This window comes from Archocentrus centrarchus, chromosome 18, assembly GCF_007364275.1.
Source record: "Archocentrus centrarchus isolate MPI-CPG fArcCen1 chromosome 18, fArcCen1, whole genome shotgun sequence".
Classification (NCBI taxonomy): Eukaryota; Metazoa; Chordata; class Actinopteri; order Cichliformes; family Cichlidae; genus Archocentrus; species Archocentrus centrarchus.
Window position 1 is genome coordinate 8,772,683 of NC_044363.1, and position 13,163 is coordinate 8,785,845.

Genomic DNA, 13,163 nt, shown 5'->3' on the forward strand with positions numbered 1-13,163 from the left:
TCAAAAAACAAACAACACAGGTTATTGGGCTATAAGTTACTAATGCTACCCAGTCATCTGTAAAGTGCTATGTGACCCACCTGCGACTGGCTGGGACACAAATTTCAATACAAGAGCAGTAAATTTAGGTCAGATTAAAGAACAATATCACAAACTAACAACCTCCTATTACCAATTTTAATTCACTTTTATATAAAATATATTTATATAAATAACTTTGCATACTTGTGAGTAATTTCAAACTAAACTTCTGTTTCTGCAATGGGCCCTGTGCAGCAGGGCCAAGGCCCACACTGGGAACCACTGGTATAGAATCACCACTACCTAGGCATAGCTAGGTAGTGGTGATTCTAGAGGAAGAAAAAACAAAAAGACATATGCAGTGAGATTCTAAGTGCTTCATCAGTACCTATGTAGTCTATAATATTAAGAAAAAAAGCTTGTTACTGATATTTGTGTACATTCATTTGGAATCACAGTAGAAGGACTGTGATAGATCACACTTGTGATCTACTTACATAGCAATTTTTCAAAGTGCTTTATAAAACATGCCTCATTCACCCATTCTCACGAGAACTTCCTTCTATAGCTAAGAGCTTTCAAACGTTCACACACTAACACCTTTGCAAGGCTACTTTGGCAGGCAGACTGGAGTAGCCAGTAATCAAACCAACAACCTGCTCTTCCTCCTGAGCTACAGCCACCTATGGATGGTTTAGTGAGTGAAGAGGACTTGTAGTCAAAGGAGTAAGAGGGTGATGTGTAACAGAGCTGTGGATGTACTAGAGTTTAAGGACTAGGGATGTTATACTCCAAAAAATGCTGGTATGTGTTACATTTTGTCATTTATAAATGAGATGAAGGTATGGCCCAAAGTTTAAGCAACAGAGAAGACAACTGAAAGCACAACAAAGCTAAACGCAGCTCTGCTGATTAGATGTACATTTGTGTTTGAAGGAGAGGTTGCTGTTGAACATTACTGAGGATTTTGAGGGAGATAAACCAGAGTTTTCCATCAAGGGCAGCTTGTTCCTGTTGGGGAATGTCAGCTAAGGACTGTTGACATCCCCGCCGTTGACACCCCCGTCGTTGACACCCCCGTCGTTGACACCCCCGTCGTTGACACCCCCGTCGTTGACATCCCTCTCGTTGACACCCCCGTCGTTGACATCCCCGTTGTTGTTCTGTGAATTTAGGGGATTCATTTCCTGCTCGTTTCCTGCTTAAAAGAGTCAAGAAGGTTAATTGGGTTGAAGTTTGATTCTACAAAATCACAAATTATATTAACTGATATTGCTGCTGTGCTTCTGTGTTTAAGGACACTTCAAAATTAATTCTGTCTTACTGTTAAAATTAAAAAATTTAGACTTTTTAAAAAAACAAAAAAACAAACAGATGACAGGGTGAGATGCATCACAGGTTTCTGGCTTCACATTTTTGAGAAAAGTGACCACATTTGGACAAGAGGGTGTAGTTCAAAGTTATCAGCTAATGTTATCGAGTTGCATCCATGAACAGTACAGATGCAACGAGCAAACAAACATCTGCCATGCATATACATTTTTACAATGTATATATTTTTATACATTCTCTTATTTTCTGTATTTTTTTATACATTTTATTTTCTGTATATTTTATACATACCGTTTTATTTTCTGTATATTTTTAGAAGTTCTATTTTATATTTTAAAAGCATGGCACTGAACAGGAGTGGCCCTCCAATCTCATTGTACATCCTGTATAATGACAATAAAGGCTTATCCAGTTCAGGGTCATGGTAAAAAGGTGGGGTATACCCTGGACAGGTCAGTGAAAGTGGCTTAACTCCAGTAACTGGATGAGTTTGTTATGAAAGGGTGAGAACTAGCCACAGAAACCAAAATGGTTGTCTGTAGAAGACTGTGCACATGTATATTAAACACAGAGATTATAACATGGGAGTATATAGCGATCAACTTACTTTTGGAGCCAGCGTCAAGTGGGATAACAGAGGAATTGCAGTTTTTGGCACTTACTCATTACCTTAATTTTTTAGTGCTGAAGATTGATGCTGGGATATCAAGCATTGTTTTGTGGACTCCACTATTTAAACCTCCAGTCTGGCCTGTTGTGTTGGGAATTTTTTTTATCACTTTTCTATTGGTATTTACTGTTATTATTTTTATATCACACATTAAAATATATTAGTAACACACACACTGGATTAATGAGCACTGTATGCTTTAAGGTTACTGGTAAGGCCTGTTATATCTATTACTCATGTGTTTGAGGCCCGGTGGGATGCAGGAACATCTTTGGTTCACATGAAGATGTTAGATGTGTTTTCATTGCACAGGTTTTGATTGGAAGATCCTTCATTATGACACCTGCCAGAGCTTCCGTAAACCATTGAGATACCCTGGTGATGTTTGTTTATTTAGCCCAAATGGGACGAGAGTTGGCAGAGCCTTAAAAATTGATTGGTTGGGGTTCAAGTTTCAGGGGTTGAGACTTTATGTAAATTAAGAGGGGTCAAAGGCAAGTGGGCAGTTACCATCTTTAAGATATAAATGATGGCCCATTTATATCTTAAAGATGTAAATTAAGAGGGGTCAAAGGCAAGTGGGCAGTTACCATCTTTAAGATATAAATGATGGCCCACTCTTTGTCTGACTCTGAGTTTTTTGCTCATCCCTTTCCTGTCTTCTTCTTCTATTCCTGTCTCTGCATCTGTCTCTGTCTCTGTTTCTCTCTTCTCTCTGTGTTTCTCAGTCTTAACTATGTTACTGTCTGCATTTTGGTTTTTGTCTGTGTTTTGTGTAACTAAGATGTCCAACACCTTGGTGTTGGCTCTCACTGCGGTATTGTATCACTTCCTGTTCCTGTTTCGGAGCACAGTGTTTTGCTGTCTGTTAGCTGTTATATCTGTATAACTCGATTTATCTGGATAATAACATATTTTAGTGTAATCTTCACCTACTTTAAATAGCATACTCTTTGCTGAATCACCTGTATTCACATTACTCACTTTATTTGTTTTTAGAAATTCGCTAGCTTAGCTTAGCTAGTAGCTTAGCCCTTAGCCGACTCACTACCAGCATGGCTTCTTCTCCTGTCTCTCCTGCACTTTCCTGCTCTGGGTGTCACATGTTTAGTTACTCCTCGGCCTCCTTTAGCAGTAACGGTACTTGTAATAAATGTAGTCTGTTTGTAGCTCTGGAGGCCAGGCTTTCTGAACTGGAGACTCGGCTCCGCACCCTGGAAAATCCTACATCTAGCCAGGCCCCTGTAGCGGGTGCGGACCATGGTAGCTTAGCCGCCGTTAGCTCCCCCCCAGCAGATCCCGAGCAGCAGGGAAAACAGGCCAGCTGGGTGACGGTGAGGAGGAAGCGTAGTCCTAAGCAGAAGCCCCGGGTACACCACCAACCTATTCACGTCTCTAACCGTTTTTCTCCACTCGGCGACACACCCGCCGAGGAACAAACTCTGGTTATTGGTGACTCTGTTTTGAGAAACGTGAAGCTAGAGACACCGGCGACCATAGTCAAATGTCTTCCAGGGGCCAGAGCAGGCGACATTCATGGAAATTTGAAACTGCTGGCTAAGGCTAATCGTAGATTTGGTAAGATCGTTATTCACGTCGGCAGTAATGACACCCGGTTACGCCAATCGGAGGTCACTAAAATTAATATTGACTCGGTGTGTAACTTTGCAAAAACGATGTCGGACTCTGTAGTTTTCTCTGGGCCCCTCCCCAATCAGACCAGGAGCGACATGTTTAGCCGCATGTTCTCCTTGAATCGCTGGCTGTCTGAGTGGTGTCCAAAAAACGACGTGGGCTTCATAGATAACTGGCAAAGTTTCTGGGGAAAACCTGGTCTTGTTAGGAGAGACGGCATCCATCCCACTTTGGATGGAGCAGCTCTCATTTCTAGAAATCTGGCCAAATTTATTAACCCTCCTAAAAACTGACTACCCAGGGTTGAGACCAGGAAGCAGAGTTGCAGTCTTAGGGGCTCGACACACGGGGAGCGACGTCGCTCGCTCTCCATTCATTTCCTATGGAGCTTGTGCGATGAGGCGACAATCGCTTGCCCTCCTCCAGCTAAGCGACCGGCGACGTTCGTGCATGTGAAATTTCGAGCTCGTAGACGTGCACACGCGACCAGGCGACGCGACACAACGAAGTTGGAAAATGTTCTACTTTTGTCGCTGTCGCGTGGCACTAAACCAATCAGCAAGAGTTTCATTGACTGACCAATGAGCGGAGAGTATGCTACACACTGCAGTCTGCAACCACTTTCAGCAGGAAGGAAAGCATCGTTTTAGCTGTGTTTGACTTTCCTATATTATATGACACTTTACGCAGTGATTATCGAGTTAAACATAAAAGGCAGCCATATGAGAACGTGTTGGTGCAAGACTAACGTTAAACAGACGGATAGAGAGGACTTTTGTGCTAATATAGGATGAACGCGAGGTTGTCTTTTTCTTTTGTAGAGGAGACTTAACAGCAGGATTTCTGTCAGTTCCAATAAAATCTTCAGACTCCTCATCTTTATTGCCGTGTCTGACACGGACTGCTTTGAAAATGTCTAAATCCCTCCAGTTTCATAACCAATCACATTTCTTGGAGACGAGTGACGTAAGAGCGCGATTCGCAATGCTGCCGTCGCTATCGCGTCCCGTGTGTTCGGTTTCACCCCAGTGGCGATGCGACCCATTCGTCGCTGTCGTTTGTCGCTCCCCGTGTGTCGAGCCCATTACACGCCTCTCTGCAGCTTCTCTCCTCCTGCCATCCCCCCAAAACCCCATCCCCATAGAGTCGGTGCCTGCTCCCAGACCACCAAAAAACAAAGCTAAAATCAGCAAAAAGCTATTTAAGCATAAAAATTCAAAAACAATAAATAATACAGCTTCATCAACTGCGCCAAAAAATAAAACAATTAAATGTGGATTGTTAAACATTAGGTCTCTCTCTTCCAAGTCCCTATTAGTAAATGATTTAATAATTGATCAACGTATTGATTTATTCTGCCTTACAGAAACCTGGTTACAGCAGGATGAATATGTTAGTTTAAATGAATCAACACCCCCGAGTCACAGTAACTGTCAGAATGCTCGAAGCACAGGTCGAGGAGGAGGATTAGCTGCAATCTTCAATTCCAGCTTATTAATTAATCAAAGACCCAGACAAAGTTTTCATTCTTTTGAAAGCCTGACTCTTAGTCTTGTCCATCCTAATTGGGAAAATCAAAAACCTGTTTTATTTGTTATTATCTATCGTCCACCTGGTCCTTACTCAGAGTTTCTGTCTGATTTCTCAGACTTTTTATCTGATTTAGTGCTCAGTTCAGATAAAATAATTATAGTGGGTGATTTTAACATCCATGTAGATGCTGAGAATGACAGCCTCAACACTGCATTTAATCTATTGTTAGATTCAATTGGCTTCTCTCAAAATGTAAAGGAGCCAACCCACCACTTTAATCATACTCTGGATCTTGTCCTGACATATGGCATAGAAACTGAAGACTTAACAGTATTCCCTGAAAGCCCCCTCCTGTCTGATCATTTCTCAGTAACATTTACATTTACTTTAATGGATTACACAGCAGTGGGGAATACGTTTTATTACAGTAGAAGTCTTTCTGAAAGTGCTGTAACTAAGTTTAAGGATCTAATTCCTTCATTGTTATGCTCTTCAGTGCCATGTGCCAACACAGTGCAGAGCAGCTACCTAAACTCTGCTCCCAGTGAGGTCGATTATCTCGTCAATAGTTTTACATCCTCACTGCGTATAACTTTGGATACTGTGGCTCCTCTGAAAAGGAAAGCTTCAAATCAGAAGTGCCTGACTCCGTGGTATAATTCACAAATGCACAGCTTAAAGCAGATAACCCGAAAGCTGGAGAGGGAATGGCGTCTCACTAAATTAGAAGATGCTCATTTAGCCTGGAAAAAGAGTTTGTTGCTCTATAAAAAAGCCCTCCGTAAAGCTAGGACATCTTACTATTCATCATTAATTGAAGAAAATAAGAACAACCCCAGGTTTCTTTTCAGCACTGTAGCCAGGCTGACAAAGAGTCAGAGCTCTGTAGAGCCGAGTATTCCTTTCACTTTAACTAGTCGTGACTTCATGGATTTCTTTACAAATAAAATTTTAGACATTCGAGAAAAAATTATTCATAACCATCTCAAAGATTATTCTTCATGTTCGGCTGCTTTCAGCACTGCTGGTATTTGTTTAGACTCTTTTGCTCCAATTGATCTTTCAGAGTTAACTTCAATAGTTACTTCCTCCAAACCAGCAACATGTTTGTTAGATCCCATTCCTACTAGACTGTTCAAAGAAGTCTTTCCAATTATTGATGCTTCAATCTTAAAAATGATCAATCAGTCTTTATTAGTTGGCTATGTACCACAGACCTTCAAGGTGGCTGTAATTAAACCTCTGCTTAAAAAGCCATCACTTGACCCAGCTGTCTTAGCTAATTATAGGCCAATCTCCAACCTTCCTTTTCTCTCAAAGATTCTTGAAAGAGTAGTTGTAAAACAGCTAACTGATCATCTGCAGAGGAACGGTTTATTTGAAGAGTTTCAGTCAGGTTTCAGAATTCATCACAGTACAGAAACAGCATTAGTGAAGGTTACCAATGATCTTCTTACAGCCTCTGACAGTGGACTCATCTCTGTTCTTGTCCTGTTGGACCTCAGTGCAGCTTTTGATACTGTTGACCATAACATTTTATTACAGAGATTAGAGCTTGCTATAGGTATTAAAGGTACTGCACTGCAGTGGTTTGAATCATATTTATCTCATAGACTCCAATTTGTTCATGTAAATGGGGAGTCTTCTTCACACACTAAGGTTAATTATGGAGTTCCACAGGGTTCTGAGCTAGGACCAATTTTATTTACATTATACATGCTTCCCTTAGGCAGTATTATTAGAAAGCACTGCATCAATTTTCATTGTTATGCAGATGATACTCAGCTTTACCTATCAATGAAGCCAGATGACACACATCAATTAATTAAACTGCAGGAATGTCTTAAAGACATTAAGGCCTGGATGACCTCTAATTTCCTGCTTCTAAATTCAGATAAAACTGAAATTCTTGTTCTCGGCCCCACAAATCTTAGAAACATGGTGTCTAACCAGATACTTACTCTGGATGGCATTACTTTGGCCTCCAGTAACACTGTGAGAAATCTTGGAGTCATTTTTGACCAGGATATGTCCTTCAATGCACATATTAAACAAATATGTAGGACCGCTTTTTTGCATTTGCGCAATATTTCTAAAATTAGAAACATCCTTTCTCAGAGTGATGCTGAAAAGCTCATTCATGCATTTATTACTTCTAGGCTGGATTATTGTAATTCATTATTATCAGGCTGTCCTAAAAGCTCTCTGAAAAGCCTTCAGCTGATCCAAAATGCTGCAGCTAGAGTACTGACAGGGACTAGAAAGAGAGAGCATATTTCTCCCATATTGGCTTCTCTTCATTGGCTCCCTGTTAAATCTAGAATAGAATTTAAAATTCTTCTCCTCACATACAAGGTCTTGAATAATCAGGCACCATCTTATCTCAAAGACCTCATAGTACCATATCACCCCAACAGAGCACTTCGCTCTCAGACTGCTGGCTTACTTGTGGTTCCTCGGATACTTAAGAGTAGAATGGGAGGCAGAGCCTTCAGCTTTCAGGCGCCTCTTCTGTGGAACCAGCTTCCAGCTTGGATTCGGGAGACAGACACCCTCTCTATTTTTAAGATTAGGCTTAAAACTTTCCTTTATGATAAAGCTTATAGTTAGAGCTGGATCAGGTGACCCTGAACCATCCCTTAGTTTTGCTGCTATAGGCCTAGTCTGCTGGGGGGTTCACATAATGCACTGTTTCTCATTCACCTTATTTACTTTGTTTATACTCCACTCTGCATTTAATCATTAATTGATATTAATCTCTGGCTCTCTTCCACAGCATGTCTTTCTCTCCCCTCAGCCCAACCGGTCGCGGCAGATGACTGCCCCTCCCTGAGCCTGGTTCTGCTGGAGGTTTCTTCCTGTTAAAAGGGAGTTTTTCCTTTCCACTGTCGCCAAGTGCTTGCTCATAGGGGGTCGTTTTGACTGTTGGGTTTTCTCTGTATTATTGTAGGGTCTTTACCCACAATACAAAGCGCCTTGAGGCGACAGTTTGTGATTTGGCACTATATAAATAAAATTGAATTGAATTGAATTGAATTGAATTAATAGACAGCCTGCACAAGAACCTGCTCATGCCAGTGATTTGTTTTGTTGAAACTCTGGATTTAATTGGGTTTCACTTAAGTCTTGCATCAATGGAAGATGATTCATTGTGTGGGTCTGCTGGGTTTTCATGAAGCACGCCACAATAACATGCCTTGACAAACACCAAAATATCCAAAAGCTTTTTCCAAATTTTTTAAAGGAAAAATATTGTTCAATTTGTACCTTGTGCACTCTTTTCAGATTAGACATTCTGCTGATAATAGAGTACATTAGCCACAAACTAAATCATATTCTGTTTTAGGATCTATTTTAATCTGGTCATCATTTACAAAATGAAAACGTGTTTTATTCGTTAAAACGTTAAAGTAGTAAGTGAACCTCCACACCCATAAGGAAAGTATTTACTAAGAGTAAGTATTTACTAACAAAGGAGTAGTACAGTTCTACTACTTTTTACAAGAACCAGAGGAGTCACCTGCTGTTAATTATATATAAAAAAAAAAAAAAATGCAGGGTAAAGGTGGTTCTTCTTCCTGCATTGCCTTCACTTTTCAGATCAAGGGTCTTACATCTTTTATATACTAACAATGACCTTACCTTACATCAAAAACACTATCTTAACACTTACTGGTCTAAATTCTGATGATGCAAGTTATGAGTTTAATTTTTTGTTAATTTACAATACTGCGTCTACATCATGTGGTATACATTTGCATTCAACAAATATAATGACAATTTAAAAAATCTGAATGTTAAGAAATTCTGAAGCAGAAATACATTAGGTGACTTACTTGTTTCAGGTTCTCTTTTACAGCAACAGACAATAAGAGGAATAGCAGCAGCAAAAACAAAAAGAACAGCAGCAACACATACTCCAATAGCTATTGGAGATGTAGATGGACTGTCAGGAACGGTATCTGAAACAAAAGAACAGACGATTATTGCCAGACAGGATTTTAGTGCAAAATGGGTTCGAAAGTCTTAAATTTAAGCCTCCTATTTTAATTCTCAGCAATGCTGGTGAGTTAAAGCCCCTTGTACCTCATATTTACATGTGGCCTCAGTACCATGACACACGAGGTGATTAGAGTTATGGCATGTAGCTTTTAGAGTCTAAATGCAGAGGCTGCTTTTCCTTTTTTTTTCCCGCCAACAGGGTTCTGATGCCGGTGCCAGTATTTGAACCGTTCAGCAGTTTCTCCACTATGAACGCACATGGTGCTCGGCCCCGCAAGCAAGATGGTCTGGAACCAAGAATGCGTGATGAAAGCAGCAGAAAGGCATGACTCTGCCATCTCAAGGTAAAGTTTTCTACCGCTGTCTCACTGCATGGTGTGTATTACATGAGAAAAGCAAAGCGATTTTCACGGCTGTGAATTAGGTTGGGCTCTAAGGCTGAACTTGCTGCTTTTTATCAGTTCATATCACAGATAAAAGGACACAAAGTGTATACTTGTCATCTTGCTCTAATCGCTGTCTGTTTTTACCTCTGTGCTGCACACAAATGCTGCAGTAGTTTGGTTTGGACCGTAAAATGTGTGCGCAGCACAAGAAAGGGGAGCGTGTTCTCTCACATTTGTGCTCTGCGGCTTCCGTATCCAAACAAGGACCCGCCCACACTCATACATAACACAGAAACGTGGTGGAAATGCGGGCTCGTTCTTAAGCGTTTCGCCTGTTCACTGAAACCGACACCAGCACTGGCACCTCAGCAACGGAAAAGTAGCAAGAGTTGAGCTTTCACTTGGTGCTGACACTCACTGGAGTATAGCATCACTTCCTGCTCCGATACAGTATACATTGATGTGTTACGTAGTTCAGTTAATTACAAAATTCTAGATAGCAATTACACTATGGAATAAGTTAAGTGTAAATTTGGTAAGATCATAATTCACGTTGACAGTAATGACACCCGGTTACGCCAATCGGAGGTCAGTAAAATTAATATTGACTCGGTGTGTAACTTTGCAAAAACAATGTTGGACTCTGTAGTTTTCTCTGAGCCCCTCCCCAATTGCACCAGGAGTGACATGTTTAGCCGCATGTTCTCCTTGAATCGTTGGCTGTCTGAGTGGTGTCCAAAAAACAATGTGGGCTTCATAGATAATTGGGAAAGTTTCTGGGGAAAACCTGGTCTTGTTAGGAGAGATGGCATCAACCCCACTTTGGAAAACAAACAAAAAAACCCGACCATCTACGGTGGAGACCAGGAAGCAGAGTTGCAGTCGCCTCTCTGCAGCTTCTCTCTTCCTGCCATCCCCCCAAAACTCCATCCCCACAGAGTCGGTGCCTGCTCCCAGACCACCAAAAAACAAAGCTAAAATCAGCAAAAAAATATTTAAGCATAAAAATTCAAAAACAATAAATAATACAGCTTCATCAACTGCACCAAAGAATAAAACAATTAAATGTGGATTATTAAACATTAGGTCTATCTCTTCCAAGTCCCTGTTAGTAAATGATTTAATAATTGATCAACATATTGATGTATTCTGCCTTACAGAAACCTGGTTACAGCAGGATGAATATGTTAGTTTAAATGAATCAACACCCCCAAGTCACAGTAACTGTCAGAATGCTCGAAGCACAGGTCGAGGAGGAGGATTAGCTGCAATCTTCAATTCCAGTTTATTAATTAATCATCATAGGCATTAAAGACCCAGACAAAGTTTTAATTCTTTTGAAAGCCTGACTCTTAGTCTTGTCCACCCTAATTGGGAAATTCAAAAATCTGTTTTATTTGTTATTATCCATCGTCCACCTGGTCTTTACTCAGAGTTTCTGTCTGATTTCTCAGACTCTTTATCTGATTCAGTGCTCAGTTCAGATAAAATCATTATAGTGGGTGATTTTAACATGTAAGATCAGGGGTCTCAAACTCAAATGAGGGGCCACTGCTCTGGTTCAGTCATCTCAGCAGAGGGCCACTGTGTTTTTTTAATTATATATATATATGTATATATATATATTAGGGGTGGGACTCGATTAAAAAAATTAATCGAATTAATTACAAGCTTTGTAATTAATTAATCGAAATTAATCGCATTTTAATCACATTTCAATATTTGACATGAGAAATATTAATTTAAGTTTAGTTGATGAATGAATCAATATACATAAGCTTAAACTTCAAAATTTAGTTTATTTTCCCACCAGTCTACTACACAGACCAATGAAGGGTGGAAGTGCTCCTGTGATGAGCAAACTCCTGAAAATAAAGTTAAGCATCATAACTGGATAGTTTTATTCAACATTAATGTCTCACTTGTTATAGTTGGAAATTAATCATTCGCTCAGCTGTATTCCTTGATGTTGAAATGTGTTATGCTTGTTTTAAGAGCTTATTTTGAATCAAAGACTTAAAATTAAACCACAAAAAGGAGAAAAAGTTCGTTCTCCGTTTAACAGCTGCTTTTACACAGCTGTGCTTCGCACTCACGGTTGCTAGGCGACATGAGCTACGCAGAGGTGACGGCAGCTGCTATGAAGGCTAGCCGCTCACTTCCGGCCTTTGTGGTGTTCGTGGGCTGCGAAAGACGTGGGCGGGTCCTTCGCAGGATGCGGCCCCTAATTTGGACATTGTGCGTCGATATAATCTGTATGCCGGGAACTCGCGCACTGAGAAACGTTCCACGGTGCAAAGTGCAAAGTCGACTTCAAGCGATAATGTAATGAGGCCCTGATGTTTCTAAACAAGAGAAGAAAGAAAGAGTTTATGGGTTCATCCAACTCATAAGAAAGCAGCAACAGGGAGAGTTTCATGGTTTGATCCCGAAGTTGAAGCTGCATCACGGATGCTTTCGCGCATATTTCAGGATGTCAGTGGGACAGTTTGAGCTCTTGTTGGCAGAGTTGGGATCATGTGAGGAGGCAGAGGATAATATCAGAGAGCCGACTGACCCGGAGCAGCGTGTAGCTGTGTGTCTGAGGTAAAATATTATGATTTTATTGTTCCCACATCACTGTATATTCAGTACATCGGTGCGTGTTTTGAGCTATGACCTCACATGCTGCTAAATGCAGAGCTCTGATTGGTCAGTCCTGTTTGTTCACTTGCGAAAGTCAGAAAAATCGAACTTGATCCGAAAAAATAAATGCCGCAAATTCGTCCTGTGAAATGACGCGGTCGGTGTGAACGGCTGCATTAAGAACAGGAGAGTCCAAACAATATTTTTAACGCACGAAACATTCGCACGGAATTTACGCATCCGGTGTGAAAGGGCCTTAACTCCTCTGTCTCGGTTCAACTTATCTTGGAGGTTCAGCTATAGTACTTACAATTAAAGCATCACCAATGTCACCATGTTCTGTTATTAATCTGGACAAGATTGCTCTGTATTGATTAAATTGAAACATCAGGAAAGATGATGTGCCTTATGACGTTATTGCTGATTAGAGGAGTCTGGGTCATGAAAAGCAGCTTGAACAAGACCAAATGATGAAGGCCGACTCACAGCTCCCAGAATTTGTTTACATAGATAATGGAAGTATAAAGATGTTATGGTTAGTCAGGAACATGCACTCAGAAGGGAGAGAGAGAGAGCACACACACGGGCCTGTCTCTTCCTCTGAGTCCCCACATGCATGTGAGATAACTTCTGATTCTTTAATATATTACATGTCGTACTTTTGTAACTAAAGTGTTTCAGGTGTCTTCCTTCACAAACAAGCCTGCTACCTGTCATCCTCTTATTTTCCAGTGGGGTGATAAAATATCTTGTGAATCTGTAAGCACATTTCAGGGGCCACCTTTGAGTTGCCATAGAATTTACTTGCTGAAATATAAGACAGAAATGATAACTTACTGTTCAGAGGTGAGCTTGTTGTTTCTTTTCCACGCACTGTTAAAAGAGTAAATATAAGACATTTGATTAATCCAGAGACTATCTGACATCAAGAAGAACTTTTTCAAATGTTCATGATTGAG

The 13,163-nt window shown here is 40.5% G+C and overlaps 1 protein-coding gene across 1 annotated transcript in view; it reads right to left on the reverse strand.

The window, feature by feature from the left end:
- Positions 1 to 1,049: 1,049 nt before the first annotated feature.
- LOC115796977 (CD276 antigen homolog) overlaps positions 1,050 to 13,163 on the reverse strand; it is a 33,127-nt gene continuing 21,013 nt past the window's right edge. Inside the window, exons 6-8 of the mRNA XM_030753472.1 lie at positions 13,042 to 13,077; positions 9,028 to 9,153; positions 1,050 to 1,219 (exon numbers count right to left, since the gene is read on the reverse strand). Coding sequence (XP_030609332.1) covers positions 1,050 to 1,219; positions 9,028 to 9,153; positions 13,042 to 13,077 — 332 coding nt within the window. The remainder of the gene's footprint in view (positions 1,220 to 9,027; positions 9,154 to 13,041; positions 13,078 to 13,163) is intronic.